The sequence below is a fragment of the Ptiloglossa arizonensis genome, chromosome 3 (genome assembly GCF_051014685.1).
Source record: "Ptiloglossa arizonensis isolate GNS036 chromosome 3, iyPtiAriz1_principal, whole genome shotgun sequence".
Classification (NCBI taxonomy): domain Eukaryota; kingdom Metazoa; phylum Arthropoda; class Insecta; order Hymenoptera; family Colletidae; genus Ptiloglossa; species Ptiloglossa arizonensis.
The window spans coordinates 29,353,672-29,380,007 of record NC_135050.1 but is presented as its reverse complement, the minus strand read 5'-3'; the positions used below and the strand labels follow the sequence as shown (position 1 = coordinate 29,380,007).

Below are 26,336 nucleotides of genomic sequence, written 5' to 3'. Positions count from 1 at the left end.
AAGAAGTCAAAGTTCGGTTGGTCCGAGCGATGACAAAAATAATAGATCGTTCGAGTCAGTCGTGGTACGAAACGGTAGCTGTACCCGCGCGAGAAGAAACTGGTCGTCATTCGAGGGAGAGAATCGTGTAATCGCGAACGTAGAAGAAGCATCGTCGCGAAATATTTCTTTATCGTCGTTGTTGCGTAACCGATCGTTCACGGTTCGTTAATGCGCGTATAATTCGCGGCCAAAGCGGTAAAAGTCCGTGGATACGTGTATCACGGCGTCGCGGTCCCGTGACAGTGGCGATAAATTAATTCGCCGAGGGGCCGATTCGTTGAACCCTGAACCGAATCGAATCCTCCGTCCGCCAATTAAACCGACAGCAGCCAGCACCACCGCCTCGTATCTTCGTCCCTGCGACTTCCGGTCAATCTCCGCGAGCCGATCGCGACACACGATATCTTCGTGGCAATAAACTGCACACGAACGCGCTCCGTGCCCCGATCGCGCATGCTGTATAATTTTCGATCCGCGACTCGGGGAAAACGAGGAGAGACACGCTAAACTCGACAACGACGCGAACGTTGACCGGATCGGGAGGAAAAGAAACGAAACGAAGAACACCGCGCGGTACATACGAGCGAATCGTTCCACGGAACAATTCGCGCGTACTCGCGGTTCACGGATTCCAACGGGGGAACGAAACGCTCGAGACGATACGGATACGAGATTTTGGTTTTCGACTATTTTCTTCGAGTATTCCTCTATGCGTTTGTGCAATGGGTTGCTCGATAAGTTTCGATTGAAGTTATTGAACGGTACGGTACTAGGTTGCTCGATAAGTTTTCTCGTTCGATCAAACTTATTGAATTGTACTACATTGAACAGTATTATATTGGAGAGTACTATATTGAACAGTACTCTATTGGATAGTACTATATTCAACAGTACTCTATTGGATAGTACTATATTGAACAGTACTCTATTGGATAATACTATATTCAACAGTACTCTATTGGATAGTACTCTATTGGATAGTACTATATTGAACAGTACTCTATTGGATAGTACTATATTGAACAGTACTCTATTGGATAGTACTATATTCAACAGTACTCTATTGGATGGTACTATATTGAACAGTACTACATAGAACAGTACTATATTGAACAGTACTACATAGAACAGTACTATATTGAACAGTACTACATTGAACAGTACTATATTGAAGAGTACTACATTGAACAGTACTATATTGAAGAGTACTACATTGAAGAATACTATATTGAAGAGTACTACATTGAATAGTACTACATCGAACAGTACTACATTGAACAGTACTACGGTGAATAGTACTACATTAAACAATACTATATTGAACAGTACTGTTTATCGAACGATAAAACTTATTGAACAGTAGTACACTCTACTCTATATAGTACTGCATTGAACAGTACTATATTGAACAGTGCTACATTGAACAGTACTACATTGAACAGTACTACATTGAACAGTATTACATTGAACAGTACTACATTGAACAGTACTATATTGAACGGTATAGTACTAGGTTGCTCGATAAAACGAGCGGAAAAAAAATCAAAGTTCGGTTTGTCCAAGCGAACCGTTGTTGTCCGAAACGATACCTTTACCCGCGCGAAAAGAATTATTGAACAGTACTACATTGAACAGTACTGTTCGACAAGTTTTATCAAAGGACAAAACTTTACCCTCGCCTCTACGCGCTTTGCTCGTTTCTCTTACCCGAAAGGAAACGAATAACGATGATTATTAAGAATTAGAATACTTACAGTAGATAATTGGGACAATCGTTGATTAATTGATATTTAATTATGATAATCATTATTCCGAACCATCGCGTTTCGCGCTCTTCTTTCGATCGATCGAATTTCAACTCGAATCGAGAACGTACCCCCTTTTCGCGCCGCGAAATAGATCGATCTATGGCTCTAGATATCCAATAAACCGAATCGTCTCTCTGGCCAACACTTACGATCGTAATGTTGACTTTCTCTTCGACTGGGTCGCATCTCTCGTAAAATGACTCGAACGAAGTGATCGCAAACGCGGTGAACCGGACTACGTGAAATAATACGTTGTTCGATAAGTTTTATCCAACGACAAAACTTATCGAACAATCTGGCACGTCGCTGGCACTCGTACACCGATTATTTTCCGTTTACACCTAACCACTGAACAAGTAACGCTAAAAATACTCCAAGTTATCGCTTCCGGTCCACGCGTTCGATCCTTCGACGCTGCATCATTTTTGAAAGAGAATTTGATCGCGCGATGCGAGTATAAATCGATACGCGAGTACTCGTCCAAATGGAGGAAAACGTTCGTTCTTCGCAAATACGCGATAATATTCCCGAGTACTGTACGTTGGAAATAATTTTCACCATTATCTACCGATACCGATAGAGGAAACGTATTGCTCGCTCGATCGAGATCGTGGCCGCGGCAATATTTCTATAATTTCGCGTTTTTTTCGAACCGGACTAACTCGCGCAACTTCCTCGTTGTATCGATAAGATACGAGGGAAGCCCCGATTCGTTCGGTTCGCTAGACTCTTTTCAGAAAAAGATCCGAAAGCAAACGACGTCCTTCCGATCTCCCTTCGAACGCGGTATCCGGACGAGGGCCGTTTCGTTGTTCGGTTTTCGATATCGTATCTTCCACCCGGTCGTTTGTTTTTATTTTTCTACGCATTTTCGATATCGCGTACCACGTTTTCCACGTTACGCCGCCCATCTCTCTCTCTCTCTGGTCGAAGAAACCAACGAACAAACAAACAAACACCGCGAGCAATCGCGTTCTCCTAAAGGGGCCCGTGTACACCGAGAACCGGCGGCAGACCTTCCGAGAATCCCGAGTATTCTTCGATTTCGATAATATTAACGAGCGTGCGCGCGAATTCGCGACGGAGTAGAAAATCGTCGAGTGAACGGGCATCGTCGCCAATGCTACGGCGCAGATCGGCCCCTGAAGAACCACCGACCCAGCAAGAAGACCGAAAAGAGAAGCATTAAGAACTGCGAACCGGGGGGAAGGAGAGCGATCGGGCAGACCGGATATGACGCGACAGCACATAACGATGATCGTAGATTGCGTTCGCTGCTGGTGCAAAAGCGGGCGAGCAGGAGCGGAGTTGATGAAACGATGACGAACAGGGAGGCTAGAAGCACGAGAGACGGAGAGGATACGAGCGACGAGGAGAGGGGGGACAGGTTCGAGATGAGGAGAGGAGAGGAGAGAGAGCCAGGCCAAGACACGGGAGAAGGAAGGAAAGGAGAGACACGGGATCAAAGACGGAGGAACGGGAGATAACGGGGTTGGCAAACACCAAGATAGCGTGGTCGGCGGTGTTCTTCTGTTACTGAGATAGTTCTTACTATGCTCGAGAGTATCGATTCTCAATATCGCCGTGATAGATTCATAATTACGCACCGAGGATTTTCAACGGTGGCGAAATTGCGAAAAACTACGCTCGTTGAGAAACTTCGACAACTCGGGTTCTTCGAGCGATGCTTCAATCGGGGTACCAACGAGTATCCATAAAGAGGAGTCCTCGCGAAAACATCGCGGATCGGTTCACAGTCTTCGAGGAACGAACGCGAAGATGTTCGCAGAGATGCTAAATTTCTTTCCGCGTAAATAATCAGCAATATCGATGAACAAATGAACAATGTCCCGATTCGTTTAGTTTGCAATATTGCAGGTAGACGTAGGATGTACGTAGGATTTTAAACGAACTTGCACAGATTACTTATTTCTTTTTTAATTTAAAACACTCGTATGCATCTCGTGAGTGTTTCACGCGATACGATTACAACGATACCTGAAATTGAGAATAACCCGCGGATCTCGCATCGAACTTACGGATGGTTAATGCTTCGTCGTTAATTTTATAGGGAAAGATACGCGAGATATTTCTCCTCGCACACCTCATTACGTTATATGTTAATGTCTACCGTATAACGACGCAGCGTCGAGCGAGCAAACTACGAATAAAGAAAGCGGCGCGTTAACTCGGTGTTTAGCGTTCGGTGCTACCTTTCGATGAGAACCGAATCGATTTGGAGCGCTCTCGTTAGATTCGAGCACGATCGAAAAGTATCGCGACATGACAGATCTGTGTAACAACACCTCGTGAGATGTTTGAAGATTCGAAGGGCTGATTATCGATGAACGAGACTCGAGGAGTGAATCTTTCGAAATGGGAGAAACTCCAGGACAACGAACACGAGACGATGGATTTTATTTTCGAGTATCGTTGAGAACGATACGAACGATCGATCGCCAAACGTCGATTTCTCGATTTAAGACGTTCGCGATAATACAAACGACACGAAAGAGCAACCGACGTCGTATCTCAGATTTTCGAATTTTCTTTCGAAACGCGTCGCATGAAATTCAATGGCGGAAAATTCCACGGAAATTTCGTCCACGATGTTGAAACGCGCGGAAAGCGACAGACAGCGTTGTCGAGATTGCGCGTGTAACGTTGAATCGTGAACAAAAACTTTCGTAACGTTTTCTTGCCTTCGATGAATTTTATTTTGGAGCTCGAGAGCGACCATTTTTGTCAACTGTGTCGCCGTTGCTATTATCAGTGGCAAGTATCGATTGTTCGACCGATTACCTAAAAATGTACAAGGGAATATAACTCGTGTTGTTAAATTTCAGAGCGATCTATCGTATTCGTTCGATCCGGGAGATTAGAGAGACGATAATGTATCTTTGTATAAATATTGCCAATGCAGCGATGAAAACTCTTCGTTCTCTCTCTCTCGAGAGAGCAACTTCCGATTTCAAGAATACAAACACGCTTAAGCCGTTACTCGCATCGTTGGTTTTCTAAATATAAATTGTTACCGAAGAGGGTAACATCCTGTATCTCGAGGCGATCGTCGAGCGAGTTCGAAAACCCTCGACGCGCGAAGATCGGTGCTCGACCTTACGTTCTCGTTTCGAACGATAAATAACTTCGCCCTTAACAACGAATCCTCTCGTAAAATTAATTAAACTTTACGTTACACCCGGACAATGCCGGATCCTTATCTCGTTACAGCTCCTGTGATCTAATTAATCGCGTTGCTGCTGTATCTGCGAACTCGTACGATAATTTTGCAGATTTCTTTTCCGAATCATTAACGTCATTGTGCAGCGTGAAACTCCAAAGTAATTGAGAAAAATTACGAAAAAATATCGTTCACCGAGATACCCGTCTCGAGAGTTCGTTCGAAGCTCGAGCTCGTTCGAGCTTCCATAATTAAAAAAGAGATATTTCTTTTCAACTACGTCTACACGGCTCGGTGGATTTCAACGAAACTTTACACTCGAGTTTGCATTCTTCTGCGAAATTGAACACGATTTTTGAGCAAAATTTTCAGTAAAATCCGCTTCTCGTTTCCTCAATTTCGATTCCATTACTCGCATTTGCACTTCGGTTAATAAATACTACGTGTCTTGTAATTTTTTCAATGTATCTTTCGCAAAAATTTCGTTGTCGGTTAAACGATCTTTAACACTATTAATACCGTTGGTAGTAATGTCGATCGATGGTAATACTTGTTCGCATCGATCGATTCTCGAAAGATCGGTGTCGAAGCGAGGTCGAAGTATCTTAGCAACGCGCGCTCGAAATAGTATCGTTAATGTCGATCGATGGTAGTGTTTGTCCGCGTCGATCGATTCTCGAAAGATCGGTGTCGAAGGGAGATCGAAATACTATCGTTGTCGATCGATTGTAGTATTTGTTCGCATCGATCGATTCTCGAAAGATCGGCGTCGAATCGAGGTCGAGGTATCTTAGCAACGCGCGATCGAATGCTATCGGTAGCAATGTCGATCGATTCTCGAAAGATCGGTGTCGAATCGAGATCGAAGTATCTTAGCAACGCGCGCTCGAAACACTATCGTTAACGTCGATCGATGGTAGTATTTGTCCGCGTCGATCGTTCCTCGAAAGATCGGCGTCGAATCGAGGTCGAGGATCTTAGCAACGCGCGATCGAACACTATCGGTAGCAGTGTCGATCGAGGATATTTGTTCGCAGAAGGTACGGGGGCGGCGTCGATGAGTATCGATCGATCGATCCTTGGAAGGATCGGCGTCTAAGCGAGTACGAAGGATAGGAGGTACGCTTAATCGAGATGCTTGTCCGATGAGCGAAACCTCGGGACGTATGCCGCGGCACGCCGCGTTGGCCACTCCTTTCGCGACTTTGTTCGTACTCTTTCGATTCATTATTCCGGGCACATGTCGCTCAAGGACACAACGTCTTCGCGCCCGGAGATCATCCGCGTTGCATTTGCAACGCGTTACCACACGCGCCGCGTTCGTCGCGGTGTTGCGCCACATTACGTAAGAAACGGCGCGACCAGCCCGGCCCCCTCGAAAACCCTCCTCGTTCCTTCGAACGAACGGGCTACTCGAACCCGGTTCGAGCTGCGTGGAACGTCAACTGGAACGCGAAATGGAACGCCCGAACCGCAGTTTCGCGAACGCTGGAACGCCGCCGCGAAAACGATATCTCGATACGCGACGCGTAACCGAATCCCTCGACAACGGAAACCTCTCCACACGGGGGCAACAGGGGGCCTCGATTTTACCTACGAGTTTTACACCACCCCGGATTCGAGCGATTCTCGATCAACGACAGTTGTCTCTCGCGGAAGATACAAATACTAATCACCGATGCGAACAATCGCGACATCTTACGTTTTGTGTGTAATAGGTTCTACTGTAACTTTTGTCGTTCGGTGAAACTTATTTAACGGTACTGTTCAATGTAGTACTGTTCAATGTAGTACTGTTCAATGTAGTACTGTACAATGTAGTACTGTTCAATGTAGTACTGTTCAATGTAGTACTGTTCAATGTAGTACTGTTCAATGTAACACTGTTCAATGCAATACTGTTATTGAACAGTACTGTGAAATGTAGTACTGTTCAATGCAGTACTGTTCCATGTAGTACGGTTCAATGTAGTACTGTACAATGAAATACTATTATTGAACAGTACTGTACAAAGTTGTGTCGTTCGATAAAACTTATCGAAACAACCTAATACTTTCGTCTATGGCATATTGCACGTGGGTCGTGCCAGAGAGTTCACTTGTATCGTGTACCTCGTGTAAATCGGAAATACGAACAGATTAGTTGAATAAAATCGGACTTCCAGTTTACTGTACTCAAAATCCAACATTATCGTCTCTTTTCCTACACGAACCGTACAGAAATTATTAAACGATCTTGCGATCAACGTACGAAAAGAAACTACGTTCGAAGTTGCGCGCGTAGAAATTTTTGATCGCGACCAAATACGAGAACGATACAACGTGAATAGACTCCACGGTCAATATTCCGTTGTATAAAAAGACGCAGATCGTATCTAAACGGCGGATCGCGCAAAATTTGTAAATTTCACGGTAAATAGTGGAAGGAATGTCGCGAAGATTTCTCGGATAAATTCGGAAAGATGGTATCGTTCGAGAAGCGGATACGATATCCTTGGACAGCGAATTCGCTTTCTCGTACGCGCACCTTTTCGGGATTGCCGGCTCCGTTGGATCGTTATCGTCGGTTATCGGTCGATTTATCGTTATTAAAATTTAAAAGGACGAAGCGAAACAGATTCCGCCGATTTCCTGCGTGTCGAAGTATCTTCGAGATGCGATAACCATCGTCGTCGCGTATCTCGAACGCGCTTCGAATTATTCAGCGAGCCGATACCCGCTCGGTAGTATCGGAAAATCACGCCTCTTGTCGCGTTTTACGTCACCGACTTTGCTCCGTCCCTTTGGAGGAAATGACGTACGCAAACGGAATAACAAGACGGTAAACGCGAAAGACGGTTGCTGGTAGCGGCCGCATAGTTTCGTTCGTCCGCGTGGCAATTTCTCGGGGAAAACTCGACGGGTCTGGAGGATCGCTCGAAACGAGCGAGAGAAAAATTCCAATCGCGTTGGAAAATATCTTTACGGTAGGTTCGATGCCAGCCGCGCGAGAACAAGCGTATTCGAGGCCTCGAGACGAGTCGAAACGTCGAGGATCGATCGTTCGTTCGTTCTCGAGAACAATTCCTCGACACCGGTCGATGCTTTGCAAATAGAACGGCCGATAACAATACTAGATTCCCCATTGATCGCTCGCGGAAGGAATCACTGAATGAGAAACTTATCGATCGAATCGGAATCGAATCGGTTTCCATATCGTCGAGACTTCAAGGCCTAGATACGCATTGGAAATTATTGCGTCTACTGGTCGAACGAAAAAGAAAAAAAGTGTCCGCGTTATCCGAGGCAATGGAAGCAGTCAGTTACTTCGCGTCGTCGGAGTCGGCAACAACGAAATTTACGATGAAACTCGAACGCCGCGATAACGGAGTTTTAAATTCGATATCCGCAGATATCGTTTACCCATTCAACGTTTCGATTTAATGGCTTTCGTACATCGGAATTATCGCGTTTCGATCGCGGCTTCCCACGAGGATCTCACCTCGGCCGATTAATTTTTAATCAATCTCGAAATAATATTTCTGCCGGTTTTGAAACTCGCGGTTACTTCCTACCACCGGTGCTCTGTACGCTGGATCGTCGTTAATACGAAACGATCTCGTTAGACTGGAAGAACGATCTGCAACGAAGATACGCAGTTGCGTGGCGTGCCCAGATATCTCGCACTGTTTAAATTATACGCTACCGCTGGAAGTCCAAGACAACGTTGCTATATCCGGAAAGCTACGCGCGAAATTTCATTCGTATCGATCGCGCGCGAACGGTTTCGGCTCGATCGTTTCCCGCATCGAGTTTGAATTAATAATAATTTCTCGCAATAATTTCTTATTGGATCATCGACACCGTATTGTCCAGTAACTTGTAATATATCCATCGTCGGTCAAAAATAATACCGACGATACGTTCCCGCGTATGTACTCGCTCCGGGAGAAATCTTACTCGAGCGAAAAATAACGAACTTCGTCACTGTATTTAATCTTACGGTTAACATTAAGCAAAAATTGAACCGTCCCTGTTCCAAGCTGCGATCGAATCGTAGTTTCGATTCGCGCGTAATTTGGTTCGCGAACGATGGCGCGAAAGCGCAAAAACTGGAAGGTTCTACTTCAGGGTGAGAATTTCGCTCTTCAAAATGAAGATTCTCGTTGCGCCGGTTAATTTCTGTATTCGTCGCGACGCGAGCCACGATCGCTCGAAGTTTCGTGTTTCGATTGCGAAACGTGGAACGACCGCAAGGATAAGCGAAGACCGAGCCGGACCTTAATCTTTCCGATCGGTGAGTCGAGCCAGTCAACTCACCTAGCTATGCGCTATGCGTGGAAATCATGGTTTCATTCATGCCAGACCGACGCCGCCGTACGCGTGTGAGCCCGTAAATGCGTGTATCTGTGTCACGATGCGCGCGAGCGTGTCGATATCTCGCCTCGCGAGTCGCCGCGCTTATACAAGTCGACCCAAAAGTCTGACACGCGACCGTCTTCGTCGATATAAGAGACGAAGCAACCAAGGTGTCACAACGTTGGCCAACGATCCACGATTCTACGTCGTCGAGTTGCTCCGATCGATCGACTTTCACGGATTTTGAAGCTCGCGATCGGGCTCCGGTGCATCGACGAAATTGCAGCTCGATGCACTCTTAGGCGCGGTTTCTCGACAAAGTTCGAAAGAAATACACTCCGTACGCTCTTGAAAATTCGTGTAAACGAATTTTATCGAATGCGTAATATTTTACGTACTAATTTATCGTTTGGAGGAGCGAAATTGTGGAACTTTTGAGGGAAGAATTTAATATTTCTTTGGTAGGATTTTGGGGCTAGAGAACAACATATCGAAGAGAGACTCCATCAAGGGTAAATTTCTAGTATTGGTATTTTCTTTCCGTCACTGGTGGCAATTATAACGAATTATAATCTAGAAGAGAACGAATCGGCGATAAATAATCGTCGAGACGATTTCCAAAGATGGAAATGTATTCGTAAATCGGTATCGTTCGGTAAACGTTCCTTGGTTCCTCGTGGTAATTGGTTCTCGTTCGCATGGAAGTTTACTCTTCGAATCGAAAGGAACAAACGTTCGAGCACTCGAGGATAGAAGACCCCGAGAAAATCGAAAGGCGAGGACTCGTATCTTTCCACGTACCGGGCTAGCTCGTTCGAAGACCATAAGTCAAACTTTCTTGTCTCGAAATCGTATTGCCCGCGAGTGCACGCTTCGGAGTAAGATTACTACTCCACCTGCTCGATATATCGTGGATATCTAATCGACGATCAGATATCGAAGTTACACGCGGGATCTTGTTTCCCGTGATCGTGACTAAACCGATCCACCGGAGCGACCGAAGTTTCTCCGGATACCGTTGACGATCACCGATCGGTCGTCTGATGGGTCAAGCGTCGCAAACGCGATTCGATGAAAATTTCACGGAAAAGTGCGAATCGTGTCCGGCGTGACTCGGTGCACGCAGGTTTCTTCGATCACCCAGTGTAAATCGAGGTGTTTATACGCGAGAGACTCGTTACGCGACGCAACCGCGCGAACGCGCGGGCGCATGCGCGGCAAAGTCACCAGGTAACGTCAAACCGAACGGCATTCATTCCTATTGCCGTTCGAAGCGAATGACGCGTCCGTGTTGGTGAGAGTACGCGCGCGCGTGCGCATGCGCTCGTACGCCGCTCGTATTCCACTCGAAGAGAGAGGAAACTAGCGATGGGAACGATTCGATCGCCCGTATGGAAATTTTTCGAGCGACCGCTCGCTCGTCTACCAAGAGACCCGGGAACGTTCACGGTTCTCTTCGAATCTTCTCGAAACCTCCTCGAAACATCCTAGAAACGCTCCTACGTTAAAGAAACGAAACGTTTACCCTCCGCGTGGATATTTTTTCGAGTACCTCGAACTTGCGAGGGAAATTTTCAAAGACCGACCCGAGAACCGAGTATTTACGTACCCCGCTCTCGGTCGACGGACTACCACGGATTTATCGAACGCTTCGAACCGTCGTACGTGCAACGGATATCGAACGGGGAGTAACACCGAAGTGAAGAACGCACGAGAGAGTTGTCGCGTACCATTCGCGAAATTTGTACACTCACCACCGTATGGAAATTGTCATGCGTTGTTATCGCGCGGGAGTAAATTTCTATTTACGGATACGCGGTCGAACCGAGGACGGCTCGAAAATTGACGAGTCGAAAGGTCCGATGGGTTGTTCGAGACTGACATTTAACCAGTCTCGACGCGTTACGTGCATTCGAACGAGGAACGAGCGATCGGTGCCTCCTCGTACGTCGTAATAATTCACGAGCGGCGTATAATCGCCGAGTTTCGATACGTTACTCCCGGCGTGAATACCATTCACACCCAGCGCATTCATAGCCAGTCGCAATGAGCGAATAGTTTCCGCGAAACTATAAACGCGCCACCTACGAGGTCACCGTTCTTCGTCCGAGCCGAGGAGGAAAGGAACGAGAGTCGCGCGCCACTACGAACCGAGGAAGAAACGCGGTTTCGTTTCTCAACGCGTCGCCTCGCGTCGCCTCGCGTCGCCTACCAACGGAAAGGTGGCGGCGGGCGACTTTCTCGCGAACTTTCTACACGGTAAATTTCATTCACTACTTTGCCCGCGCCTCTATGAAAGCGTAGTGTGACTCAATCCGCGGCGAGTCACGCTCGCCCGATCGCCCGATCGCTCGATCGAGTCGCCGCGGAGCGAGAACTCGCCGCGAACCTTTCCGAAACGTACACGGAACGGAACGCCGAGCTACATCGTACACCGTGAACGTACCCTCGAAACCGTAAAACCTTTTGTACGCTCGTCCCCGACCGGTCTGCGCGCGTATTGGATTCCAACCGAGACAATGGGGAGAAGAAACAGGAAGCAACTACTCGGGCCAGATCGATTCGCGAGAAACCGGAGAACCGGCGAGGAAACGGTTGCTTTTCCGTTTCCCCGACGAGCGTGATTTACCAACCCCGTTAATTCATCGATCTTTGGCCCACCGTACGTCGATCGTCGTAACTACCCCTTCGTCTAAAACTCGACTGGCCCCGCTCTACGCCGAGATCGTAAATCTCGTAATTTAATCGTCGATCGTTGCTATTTTTACCACTGTTCCAAGAATCGTCTCACTTTTTACGCTTTCCGAGCCCGCCCGACGACCAATTAACGCTTGGATTTCGTTTTCGTCGGCTCGGTTACGCGCGCGTTAATTGCAACGAATTTCGGACGAGCGGGGAATATCGCGCGACACTTTCCTACGGGATTCCGTGTCGCGTTTCTTTTACCCCACGCGCGCGAATTCTGTATCTCGGCGTTCTCGATTCGATTTCGAGATAAAAGAAACTCTAAAGGTAGCCGAGAGGTGGTTGGCGATCCCGCGACAACGCGAAAGCCATACGCGGTGGAAGTCTTAGAAACGATTAACCCCCGAGGTCGAGTACCGAGCGTGCCCGACGTAACTTAACTTCGAGTAACCCAATAACTTGACCCTGAACCGGTTTCCTTTTTCGCGACGAACTCGTCGATACCTGCTACTCGTACGTCCTGGCTGGAATCGTCGGCTATCGACGAGAGAACTCGCGTATTCCACGGGCTCGAAGGAGAACGGTAGTCGTGGTTCGTCGATGACGAGAAACGATACGTCGTAGATTATAAAAAGTAGTGTATCTCTACTCACCGTTTCGACTAGGGGGCCGTGGGGGCGCAGGATACTGGGGCGGCGTCAAGGGTGGCGGCTGCGGCGACACTCGCGCAGACGAGGAGGTCGTTGAGCCTCGGGACGCGTTAACTAGCGTCGTCGACGTGGTAGTCGTCGTAGCCGCCGTCGCTGTCAGCGAGGACGTGGTGGTGGTGGTGTCGGTGTAGGAGGTGGTGCGCTGCTGCCCGATGTACCTCGAGGCGGTGCTGCTCGGGCTGTTGGACGGCCAGGGCGGGCGCCGCGGTGGCAGCACCGGGGGCGGCTCGTAGTCCAAGGTATCCACACTTTCGGCACTTCCGTTTCACCTGTACCCTTCACCGCGAGCCTCCTCCCTCTCGCGCTCTCTCCCCCTTTTTTTATCCCTCGCTCCAGTCTTCACGACACGTCGCGCACAAACTCATCGGAGGAGGTGGAGGAGGAGAGCGGGAGGACGATCCGACGATAGCTTCTCCGCTTCTCTCTCGCAGTGTTTCTCACTGGTTTAGCGACACACGGCCCGTAGCAAAAACAACGACCAAACGGAAGAAAAATAATCGAAATGAGAACGAAAGGGGAAGCAACGCGGTGCGTACCAGCGAATTTCGAAATTCCACCCGGGAGAATATCTCTCTCTCTCTCTCACACACACACGCGCGCACACGCACACACGCTCGCACACGTACTCTTTTCTTTTTACTCTCCGTCTCTCTCTCGTTTCTCCCCCGATCTCTCTCCCTGTCTTCTCTCCACTTCTGGCTTTCCGCACTGGTCACGTCACAACACGTAAACACATGCTCGAGTTATATATACGTATTTTGTATACACGTACGTATAAATGTAACAGAGCTCGACGCGCGGTGAAACGTAACAGAGGAACAAGAAACTCTCGCAAGGCTAATATCCTGCTCGCGAGTGGCACGGATTATCGATAGGTTTCCGTGGTCGAGGAACGAAAGGCGGTGCGACGACGGTGCGGTGGCTCGGCTCCGTAAGAGCCGAGTCGAGAAAAACACAGGCACCAGAAGAGACCAGACCACGCGAGGCGAGGCGAGGCGAGGCGAGGCGAGGCGAGGCAAGGCGAGGCGGGGCGGGGCGAGGCGAGGCGAGACGAGGCGAGGCGAGACAAGACGAGACAGAAGGACAAGATCGGTGAACACACACCGCGGGTTCTTCTCGCGCACTGGCCACACATACGGCTCTCTCGTGGCAACGATGCTGCTGCTGCTGCTGCTGCTGCTGCCGTTGCCGCTGCTGCTGCTGCTGGCTGCTGCTGCTGCTGCTGCTGCTGCGCTTGTCCGTCTCTCTCTTTCCTATTCGCTACGGGATGCGTACTCGAGCGAGAAACACATACCACATCGACAGAGAGAGGGAACAACGATCGGGGCGCGCGAGACGGAGTGAGAGCGCGAGAGAAAGAGAGCCGACTGAATCTCGCGTAGGCCGTCTGCCAGTAAACAGGCTCCTTCATTCACTGCTTATTTTATACGGGCGGCCCCCTATATGCTCCACAGAAATAGCCACTTCTCGCTCTGTCCTTGTCGCGCGCACATGCCACGGCCGGATATATGCCCTCGCTGCTGCCGCTGCCGCTGCTGCTGCTGTCGGGTAGAGAGATCTCCTTCTTCCTCCTCCTCGTTCCTGGCTCCCCTTTCTCTCGCACTCTCGCATTCGTGTCACGCGGCTCGCACCTCGAACAACAGTACTGCCCTCCGTGGAAAAGCGACGAGTAGGAGGCCCTCACCGGCGTTCTCCTTCTCGCGCATCCTTCTCTCTCCTCTTCCACCGTGCGCGTGTGCGAATGTGCGTTCTTCTCGTTCCCGGTTCCCGGTTCCTGGTTCCTGTTCCTGTTCCTGTTTCCGTTCCTTCCCCGTGAACTTCTTCGAGCCGGATGCCCGACCGCCTCCCTTTATTCCGCCCTCCGTTATTCCGCGCGAGACACTGCCACGCTCTGCCACTGTCAGCAGCACCCCGAGTGGACGACAGGTGCGTGATCACCGTGAACGTCGCCCCGTCCTTTGCGAGCAACACTGCCGACCGCGGATCGTCTCGCTTCGACGAACGCTCCGTTCGAGATATCCTTCGGTCTCGAATATCATCCGGAGATCCTGTCCCCCCGATGGTCTTTCGATGGTAACGTCGGTACTCGTTACGGTCTCGTTCCCGTGTACGCGCTCCCGTTGATTCCCGCGGTCCACGCGAGAAAGTCGATTACCGACGGTCGGTTCAATAACGACGCAATATTTTCGATGGATCGCGCGTTATCGTGCCTCGTACGGGCCACTCCTGCGACAGATCCGTCGCCGCGCGTGTTTGCAGTTACGCGAGGAGTTCTCGCTCGCGTTCACTGGTTTTCTCGAATGGCAAGCCTCCGCTCGATTTCCCCGCGATGGCTGGCGAACTGCGCGCGCACACACACACACACGCGTCCGGAAAGAACGAACGCGCGCGCGCGTACACATGCACGCGAGCGAGCGAGTAAGCACGCACGCACGCAGCCACACACACACACACACACACACGCGCGCGCGCGCGTACACGCCAAGCACGCACACACGCACACGTACACGCACACGCGCGTAGGGGTCTGGGTATTCGTAGCGCACGGTCTCCTCTCTCGCGTTGAACGGAAAGAGAGTCGGAACGAGTCGGCTGGAAGTAAGAAAAAAAGAGACGAAACGACGAGACGGCCGACAGGAGGCAGGAGGCGGGGGGTGGCGGGGCGACGTGAGGGGGAGAGCGCGAAGAAAGACGGAGAGGGAACGAACGAGAAAAGAGGCAGGAAAGAAGGGAGGGAGGAAGAAAGACGGACAAAGAGGGTAGGAGCAACGATCGTCGCGCGAGAGAGAGAAGAAAAAGTTCAGCTGGCCTCGGCGGCCATGCCGGTGTAGATCGTGCGAGCGCAGCTCAGGCGCGTACTTTCCGGCCTGCGGGGCCACCAGTCAACGCACGTCCTCTGTTTTCTCCCCTTTTTCCTCTTGCTCTCCCTTCTTCGTTTCTTCCCCCTTTCCCCAGTCACTTTTTTCCTCGTCGACGTATTCCTACCGGAGCCACGATCACGTACACAACACGATCTCCTCGTTTCTAACCTCTCTTCTCTCTCGTTTCGTTTTTTTTTGTTTCACGTTCGTCCGTGTTCCCGTGCCGGTCGACGGTCGGATCGATCTCGGAACCTCGTATCCATCGGTTCACCGTTTCTCCTCACTTTCGATCGCACCCGCACTCGCTACGAGTGCACGTTAATTCGCTTCGGTGAGTATCGCGCACAACCGAGACGCGACGAGCCAACTGGACGCGTTCGTGCACCGGGTTAACTGTCGTACGGTAGGCGAGAACGAGCCCTTTTCGATTTTCACGCGGCAAGTCCTCCCCGTGAACCGTCGTGTTCGCTCGTAGACGATCGAAGGAACGAAGCGTACAACGCGCACTCGCGATTCCTCGCTCTCTCCTTCGATTCGTATCGTCCGTTTTTTTACTCAATACCGTATACCGTTCGTTCTCGCAGCAGGAACGGTCGTGTCTCGTTTCGAGCCGAGGCCGGCTGCGCTCGACGCTGGTGTGGCGTTCTAGACTCTCCGCTCGTTACAAACAGCGGAGCAGCGGCCTGTCGTTCCGTGGGTGGGGTGCGCTCCGGGCGCATGCGCGTTCGATACACACCGAAAGTTGCATATGCGCGCGCTCACTCACACCCGTGAACGGTCCGCACGTAAACCGGCGCACACGCGTCCCCGCAACCTCACCGCCACGAAAGCACCGTGACGCCCGAGAGCTCCCCTCCTCGGCCCCTGGCCCTCGTCGCTTCACCAGCGTATACCGTACCCCGCGAGCCAGACACGATACTTCATTCATGCTCGTATTGTGCGACCAGGGCTGCTTCTGTTCGCTCGGGCTCCACGCGCTTTTCAGAAACTCGCGTACACGCGCGTAAGGCCCGCGCGACCCGCGACACCCGCGACACCCACGCGCGATTTTCTCTTTCCGACCGTACACCGCTACCTTTCCTATCGATCGCCGCTCGCCCTTTTTATCGCGGCACGACCGACCACTTTTCTTCGCCTTTTAACCGTTGCGCTCGAGTATACTCGAGCCACGGTTACCGTCTCGTTCCCTGTACTCCGGTTAAAGAGAACACCGGCTCGGGAACCTCCTCGACTTTCCCACAGAATTATCCGCGATTTTTTACTCGATTTCGTTCGCGAGTACAACCGTTCGAAAATAAATCTCCTACCATTGATCGCTCGGCGGTGGAAAGGCCAAGCTTCGAAAGAACGCGGTAGCGGTGTACCTTTGTCGCGTACGTGCAGCGCGTAACGAAAATGTTTCGACGACGGGGTTGTTTCGATCCTCGATCGAAAAACGGTGTCGCCGCTTCGAACGCGTTCGTGCCCAAAACCGGGATACGCGCCACTTTGAAATTTTATCGAGGCCACGATTCGTCCTTGACTTCGATCGTTACCGGACGATTCGATTCGTGCGCGTTACAGGACGGAAATTAACGAACGAAACAACGTCCACCGCGCTCGACGTTTCGAAGAAAAGCAACGATCGCTAAAATTCGTGTTCGATACCGTTCGAGTATCCGGTAACGTTCGGATATTTTTTTACGCAACTTGTATCACCTTCGTCGAACGAATCGGAAAGTTTCGTAAACTATGATACGTGTTTTCACGTCCGAATAAATAAATTACGAAACATCGATTTTAAATACATTCAGGTTATAACCCCCGTTCGAATCCGATAAAGCGCGTAGACGAAACTCGTAATTGTCCGTGCGAGTGGTGTAACTCCACGATTGCAACGATTAATCGCGTACGTAACGTTCTCGGGAAAAAAAATGCAAACCGAATTACATTAACAATGGACGATTCGTACGCGCGAGTGTGTTCGTCGCCGTGCACACTCTCCCGAGTCGTACTTCCACAGAAAATTCCCAATTATCTGTATAGTCGTAATTGTGATATTCCAACGATTATTCGCGTACGCAAACTTCTCCGAAAAACTGCCGGCTCGTATCATCGAAATTTCGTCGGAATTTTCGCGTAAAAAAATTCACCGATACTCCACTTCGTAAAGATTCGTATCCCCCGGTTGCTGGATCAATCGTTTCGCGAAACTCGAATGGGAAAAATGGTTAGGTTGTCGCGCGATGATCGTTTTCCTCGAACGTCGTCCCGTCGACGGGTCGGTGTAAGACGGTTTTATTCATTGAAGGATACCGAAGCGAGTGACGATGGTTCTCCTCGAGGTTCCCTCTTCGCTCCGCTCCGCGCGGCGCTTGAAAAATGTTCGTTCAGGTGATCGAACGTCGTAAAACCGATATATACCCCTCTCTGTGTGTACTACGGGGTCTCCCACATGTCGGGGATACTCGGTTCTCTTCGTAAATGTCCGCCGACTACATCCTCTTTCGTCCTCGTCGTGGTTGCACCGCGTCGCGTATCTCGGTCCTCGTCCGGCGGTTTCTCGCCTCGTCTCACTCTGTTCGTTTGCACGTAAGCCGTACCGTAACTCCGCCGGCTCTCACTGTGCGCGCGCGCGTTATTTATGCGGCCGTGTGTGCGTGTTCCTCCTCCCACTCCCTGTCGTGAGCCAGACAGTGAGCATAAACCAGGCTGTCCTCGTCGTTTCCAGGGCTCGGCTGTCTCTCTTCCGCCCTGCCGGCCGAACGGCCGAACGGAGCAGCGGTTCGGCTATTAATCGGACACGCAAGTCCTCGGAATCACGAGAGCGGAATATTGTCAAGATAAATCGACGAGACTCCTGCAAATAAAATTACCGTAAATACGCGCCGGGTTGCATCACGTTCTTTCCGCCCGCGGACCAGCGCTTTCGAGCTCCGGCCTCGTATTCCAGTACCGATTCGAGTATCGACACCCCGTCACGATCGAGACAACGATCGATTCGTCTTTCGCGACACGAAAACCATTTCTACAGCGAATCTCTACGCTTCTCGAGAATTACCAACGGACGATTACGATACCGACGTACGTTTGCGTTTTTTCGGTACTTTGCTCTCGACTTGAAATTTTGCTCGTTTCGTCGGAAAACGTTATTTCTCGAGATAAATCGACGAGACTCCTGCAAGTGAAATTATCGTATATACGCGCCGGGTTGCATCGACCTACGATCGATCGTTTTGTGCGATACGAACAGTATTTCTAGAGCGAATCTACGTTTCTTGAAAATTACCAACGGACAATTACGATAGAAACTTACGCTTACGTTTTTTCGGTACTTTACTCTCGACTTGAAATTTTGCTCGCGTTTGACTGGAGAACGTTATCGCAACCCTTCGTCCTTGGAAACGAAGAAGAGTATCGACCCTTTCCACTCGATTTAGATGTACTTTCTCCAATTGGGAAAACCATCGCGGTTTGGAATCGAAATTAAAATTCAATCACTCCTTTCTCGTAAGATGTAAACGTACGTGTACGAAACGTAACGAAAATACTCTGTTTGAAATTAATTACACGATTGGAAGGATTTCGTCGAGGTGCTAGTTTCCGGTAGCAGAGAAGCTTCGAGCGCAAAGGGTTAAAATGATGGATAGCGATCGGGAGGAGATCGACGCGTAACGAAGAAACGAACGATTTATGGCAGTCGGAGCGAGTGGTGGTACCGATACCCAGAACGGAATAATTTCACGAAATGGAAAAAAGTTTCGCAAACGGGACGAGTCGCGAGTGGAAAAAGTAAGCAACGACGAGGACGACGACGACTACTACGAGGAGCCAGCGGGACGTGATCTAGAAACGCGACTGGCCAGACTCGTCTAATAACGCGGCACTGGCTCTGCTGCAAATCATGCTCTACCGCTTATGAGCGTACAAACGGCCAGCTGAGGAGACATTCAAGGTTTCCGTGGAACGTTCGTTTACTTTGTAGTTGTCGCCGGTGTTCGTTGGCTCACCTGTTGCACATCGAGCGTAAACGCGAGTGCGGCGCTATTGCGGTAGCCGCGTATATTTTTCGTAAAGCTCGCGGCAATCGCGAAGCGGGACAGCGAAAGGTTTGCGCTCGAGCGGACGTTACGCGCGCAGCGTCTGAAAAAGATAGTCCGCGCGAGGGAGACGATTCGGGAGGTAAACCGGAGAGGAGAAATAACGACGATACAACGTCGAAAATTCACGTTTAACCAGATAACTGACGTCAACCAAATTCTCGAGGATATCAATGTTTGTCATTAACGAAGTAATCTGGACCGATAGATTCGGGAATGACACAGATACGGTCCAATGTTTATGTACACATTGCGGGGAAAAGTATCTTTTTTACCATTGGCCGGCAGGAAAATGTTTCGAAGCGTGGTTGGTAACGTTCCTCTCCGCTCGGAGTACTCTCTCGTTCTCGCGGCGTTGTTCAACGACGACGATACAAGATCGGAAAGTTCCCTCGTACATTTGGCTCGATTTGTGTCTACACTTGTCTCGACGCCGATGGAGATTTCGCGCGATCGAAATTTGATTAGAAATTCACGCACGTTCTTCGCTGCGAGAAACGACGACGCGCCGCGTAGCGAGCAAATATTTAAAAATGGATTTGTTGTAAGAGATAAGCTAAAGTATTTAAAACGATACGGGTGATATATACTTTTACGCTCGTTTTGTTTCTACTGTGACGATAAACGCGCAATTAACGCGAAAAGACGCGTTCGAGTTGTACGTGTCTCTCGAATCGGAAGACACTCCCACCAAACAGTACTGTTCGAAGAACCGTTTGTGGTAAATCTGGCCGAATGGTGAAAAAAGAGTAGAAAGGAAAACAAAATGAGACACCATCGTGATCGTTTTCCACTCGCGCGAGAATCGATTGGCGCGAAAACTCGGGGAGAACAATTTTTTTCGAAGCAAAAAAAAAAAAGAAAAAATTCGTCTAGCGTTCGCAATCGACGCGTTCGAACCGATTCCTACACCGCTGAATCTCGCGCGAAACCTCGCGAACGAAAATTTTTTCGGAAGAAGAAGAAAAAAAGGGGAAAAAAATTTCGTCTACCGCTGGCAATCGACGCGTTCGGGCGAAATTACCGTCCGATCCCGACACCGATATATCTCGCGCGTAATAAGACTTCCTCGAGCGGAGCTGCAATTAATTTAAACAAACTAGATAACGAAGTACGAAGAAAATCGCGGTTAATGAGACGTAAAACGCAAGTCCAATTAATGCGGTGCTCGACGTAGGCCCTTTCGTGCTCGTTGCCGTGGCTGGCATTGTTGTCGGTGTAATGTAAGCGACGAATTTATAATAATATAAATATACGCTCCGCGGGCGTGGCGATGCGAATCGCGTGCACCACTTCCCTCGGGAGGATATCCGGTGTGGAAACGCTTCGTCCTACCTCTCCCTGCCCCTCCTTCTGACGCTCGAGGTTCCCCCTCCCGCCCCACCGGTCGGTCCCCCTCTTCGCCCTCCTGCTACGTTCGATGATCACCTTTCGTGGCGTAGCACATAATAGCACGCCCTGACGTATTTCTCGACCAGCGAACCTAAGTAGACACGTCCGTCCTCGTCGTTTTCGCCGACGTATGCGGGCCTGTTAACCGACGAGTCCCTCTTTCGCGAAAACGGGACCGTAAAGTTCGGAAAGAAAATCGCGGGGACCTACGAGTTCGAGTCGATCGACTCCGTGATTCGTCGCTACGATCGGACCCGGTTCGAGAACAGCCCAGTTCGAACGAGAAATGAAACGGTCCCGATAAACGCGTTCGTTAGACATGTTTCGCACGATCTATCGCGCTAACGCGACACTCTGTTCCGTTTGATGTTTCTCTCGCGATCGTTACCTCCATTTTGCGTCACGTGTTTTTTCATTGATCTTTTTCCATCGTCAGTCGACTCGTACACTTTCGATACTCCTCCAAGATTATTTATCGTTGATAGTATTAGGTTGTTTGGAAAGTCGTTTTCCTTAATCGAGGAGATGTAATTTAATAAAATTTTCACACGCTTTGAAAAAATCGTGTTTCGTTTTCACCAAAAAAAAACGAAACTACTTTCAATATTGTCGTAGTATTTCGGAGTATGTCGGAGTATGTCGAAGTATTTCGGAGTATTTCGGAGTATGTCGTAGTATTTCGGAGTATGTCGGAGTATGTCACAGTATGACAGTAAGAAAGAACAGAGTGTAACAGTATGTATGGGTAAAAAGACGTAATAAGACAAAACAATTGAAAAGACGTGCCAAGACGAGAAACTTGTAAAAGACGATAAAGACGCGTGCCGAGGGCATCGAGACGATAAGCTTTGTTTTACACATAGTCGATCTATCTTTAACGAAAAAAGAAACTAAGTACCAATACCGCGTCTAATACTAATAACACTGTAACGTATAATATACATAATATACACCAACACACCGCACGAATGCAAGAATTTTTTGGAGGCTCGTACGGGGATCAACAATATTTTCCGTGAAATTTTAATACACCCTGTTCGCTGCTTCACCCGTCAATAATAAATCGCTCAGTTGTAAATAAATTCAATACTTTCGTCTACGACCTCCTTGGTCGTCTGCATTTCGATATATATCGCTCGATGGCCGAGAAAGCGACAACGTGAACAAAATATGGGAATACGTTTGCAAACTGAATACAACATCCGATGTTGAAAGATACCGAACATAAAGACTCAACGACCAATATTTGTCACGATTGGGTTACCAAAAGACTACCGTTCCATACAATAGATGCAATTATTTGAGCTTTGGGGACTGTGTTCGTGTTACCGAAAAGAACAGTTTTAATTTTTCTTCGGTCGCAAACAGAGTCGAGACAACCACGCGACACTGTGCATTCGCAATGGGGTTAAATCACTATGTTACTGGACACGCTAGATCCCTATGTGTCGTAACAAACCAGATAATTCAATCTATAGCAACATCGTTGAATAAATAATAAACAAAAGCGAAAAAATTCCGATAGGACGCTCCACCCAATTGATCTTCCCGTAAGGAAACGTTACCGCGTTCGAGTTAAAAATTTAAAGTTTGGAAACAGTGCGCGCAAACATTGGGTCCGTTTAAACCCATTTCCAAGTTACATCTTCGATTCTATCAAACTTCCAGCTTACATTACACCGAAGAGCGTAATTAAAAATCCTAAACGCGCTCCCGACAGTGTTTACGCCGCATTACGATATTAAAAATCGGTTACAAATACGCGTAGGTAAAAGAGGAGTTTCAGTTTCGAGAGGCCTTTTTTACAGGTTTTGTAGAAATTTCCTCGCTTATTTTCACGTATGGTATTCGTCCCCGGAAGCGGTGTCTCCGTTCGAGGAAAGAACGATCGGTCCCATAGACGTAAACGGCGCGTCGCGCGGAGTACCGAACGATTCTGGCGCGTTGCAAAACCGATTGAAGACCGAGGACGAATTACGAGAATAAGAAGAGGAGGCGTTTTCGCCCAGCACCGTTTTCTGCGCCATCGGTTGCAGGGGTTAATTGTCTAATTAAGTAAGGCGGCTCGCTCGCCGGGACGTAAACCGGGCAAACGCTCGGCGAGCACGCTGGAAAACGACGATGGCGAAAGTTACCCTCGTTTTCGCAACTCGATTCCCTCGGTTCCTTTTCTCCGCTCGTCGTTTGTTGCTCGTCTCCCCGTTCGGTATCTCGTAACACTTCGACGCGGTGCGTTCCGTTCTCCTTAGCAATCGTTCCGTTGCGAACCCGCGAGTAAATTCGAGCGGTTCCCTTCGAACGAGGCACCACCGTTCTCCTTTGCGCTCCGAAAACCGTGAAATACGTATCGGTGAACGTTTCCACGAATTACCCGCTAACCGTTCCCCCAGCAGGGAAATTAAAAACGACCACGGCCCTTTGAGGACTAAATTAAGAATTTGACCCCGGGACAGCGCATCTGGATCCAATGGACGTCTCGCCGGTTACTACTTCCCGATATACTTCGCGGACGATTCAATTTTAGACGGTTTTCTACAATAATCCGCGCGAGCCCGATAGCGATACACGGGGACTGGATTTTTAACGCGAGTTCTCCTTTCGAGTATTCGTTTCTTTTTATTTTACATTTCTCTCGAGCAGTTTCGGAGATATTCACGGAGACAATATTTTTCCAAATAGGAGGTACGATGTTTAAATGGACGCTTTGCAATTGGAAGTACACTGATAACGCAAACAATCGCGTTCAAAGTGTTGGAATAATGCTTTCCTTTTATTTTATTTTCCTCTCGAGCAATTTCGGAGACATTTGCGAATTCAACGTTTTTTCAAACAGGAGGTACGATCTCCAAAAGAATGCCTTAGGATTGGAAGTACACGGATAACGCAAACTATAGCGTCCAAAGTGTTGGAATAATTCTGTCCTTTTCTTTATTTTCCTCTCGAACAGTTTCGAAGAAATTAACGGAGCCAATATTTTTCCAAACAGGAGGTACGATCTCCAAAAGAATGCTTTGGGATTGAAAGTACACGGATAACGTAAACTATCGCGTCCAAAGTGTTGGAACAATTCTTTCCTTTTATTTTCCATTTCGGAGAAATTTGCGCACCCAATGTTTTTCCAAACAGAAAGTACACGTATACGAAGTGCGCGTAGAACGCAAACTATCGCGTCGAAAATGTTGTAATCGCTCGGTACGGTTTTATCTCGGCACCTCCGACGCGTCGCGTCGAGTCGCGTCGAGTCGGGCCGATTCGCAAACGTTGGAATCGGTTTCTTCTCGGAATTGAAGTCTCGAAATTGCTCTCACGGATCGGCTCTGGCTCGCGCGAATTGTTACGTTATTCATAGAAAGACGACCGCTTCGTTTGACTCTTTTTTTTACGTTCCGGTAGCTCCTCGTCACCTTCCTAATTACGTTTAATCGTCGCTCCGAATTAATTCGAAGAAGAGCGAAGCTTTCGTAAACCGGTTACTTCCGAAGCATCCTCGTGTTGGTTCGCGATCGATCTTAAACGAAAGCCTCTCGACGGAGGATCGTTTCCGCCTATCCACCTCCTTGGAAGAAATCAACGCGCGAGACGAGTCGCGTTATCGCGAGCAACGGAGAAAAAAAATTCGATCGGAAAGTCTCTACGGGATCCGCGTCCGAGCGTACGCGATTCTCCGTAAAAATCAATTGGCCGTGATTGCGAGCGAAGCGAAGACTCGAAAAAGTGTCGCGCGCCGCGATCGTCGTTAAACTCGAACTCGTCTCGAGTCGGTCGAGTTAACTCCCCGAGAACTCGGTAAGCGGCTCTCGCGTTTTGTTCTCACGATATCGTTTACACGAGGAGAGAATATCATCGCGGGCGAGATATAGCCGTGACGCAGAAGCGTCTCGGGAGATCCAAATAGGCTGTATTAACGTCCCTAGGCTGAGAAACACTGGTTTAGCCTATATTTAAACGGGCGGCACGCCGCGTATCTTAAGCGCGTTCATTAATGCACTTAAGTGTGTACGCCCGTTTAACCTTACGCCTGTTTACAGTTCTCTCGCCTGGACGATTTGTAACCTACGACACACTAAGACACATTTCTGCCTCCGCGGATCCCGGCCTTGATCGAGCTCTTCCCTTTCAAAGAATCCCAACGTTGAAAGCGAACCGATGCGATTTTCGCCCAACGAACCGATAGCTGCTCCGAACGAAATTACGAATCGTATCGGACGTTTTCCTGGACAACGATCCCTCGTAGCTGTTGTCCACGTTTACCTCGATCCGAGTGACATCTTTCCAGCTCTAGCGTAGCACTCGCGACGAGAGACGTCGACCGCAGAAATATCCCCCTCGAGGAAGACGCGAAAGCCAATTTCTAGCCGGTCGATTATTCGCAGACATTTGTACCGGATACCGCCGGCACGTTACCTTGGAAATTGTTTCCATGCAATTTTCACCCAACTCGATCGTAACGAGAGGAGCGAAGTCAACCACAGGAACACGCCCCGAGTCAGCTGCGAAAGCCAATTTCCAGCGGTCGATTGTTTGCGCACCTCGTTCCTACGTGGAACGAAATTCGTCCACGTTCGACGATTTTTTCGGAAAACGTAACGTTCGAACGATGCTTCGATCCGAACGATTCCTTCGTCGCGATGTTTCTTTCAATTTTTCCAAAATGAACCAGAGAGCGTTTCTCGATATCGAGAAACGATCCTCGAGTTTCTTTCGAGTCGACGAGACGAGAATGATGAAAAATGTACGCGAGACGAATCGTTTCCATCGTCGAGGGCTGTAATCGACAGCGCGAACGACTCGATGCTCTTCTTACCGAGCCGCTCGAGGTAAACACTGATAATGAATTTACATCGATGCATGCAGATGATAACGCTGATAATTCGCGCAAACACGCGATTTAATCCTTGCGATTGCTTGTTCACGCCTGACGTTCAAACGTTATACGATCACGGCTTCGCGGAGTGTATGGACAACGATAAAATTTTATGTCCTTGTAAACAACGTGTTACAATTTCGAACGAGACGAACGCGAACACTGGCGGGAAAGAACAATAACGCGCGGAGCTGTTCAATTTTGCACGAAACACGTGCCTTCGCTGCGCTCTTAGGCACTTTTCTCTCGGTTTCGTTTAATTTTATTTTCTTCCTCTTCGAGCTTTTCGTTTCGAGTTAGGTAAATTGTACGATAAAGACGTTGAATTAACCAACGAGCGAAGAAAGAAGAAAAAAAGATACAGACTATCTACAAT

General features: G+C 48.9%; 1 protein-coding gene across 1 annotated transcript in view; it reads right to left on the bottom strand.

Annotated features, from left to right (window-relative positions):
- Positions 1-14,175, bottom strand: part of Sty (sprouty signaling antagonist) — a 52,196-nt gene extending 38,021 nt beyond the window's left edge. The window contains exons 1-2 of the mRNA XM_076307833.1: positions 14,133-14,175; positions 12,708-13,031 (exon numbers count right to left, since the gene is read on the bottom strand). Coding sequence (XP_076163948.1) covers positions 12,708-13,031; positions 14,133-14,175 — 367 coding nt within the window. The remainder of the gene's footprint in view (positions 1-12,707; positions 13,032-14,132) is intronic.
- Between the last annotated feature and the right edge of the window lie 12,161 nt (positions 14,176-26,336).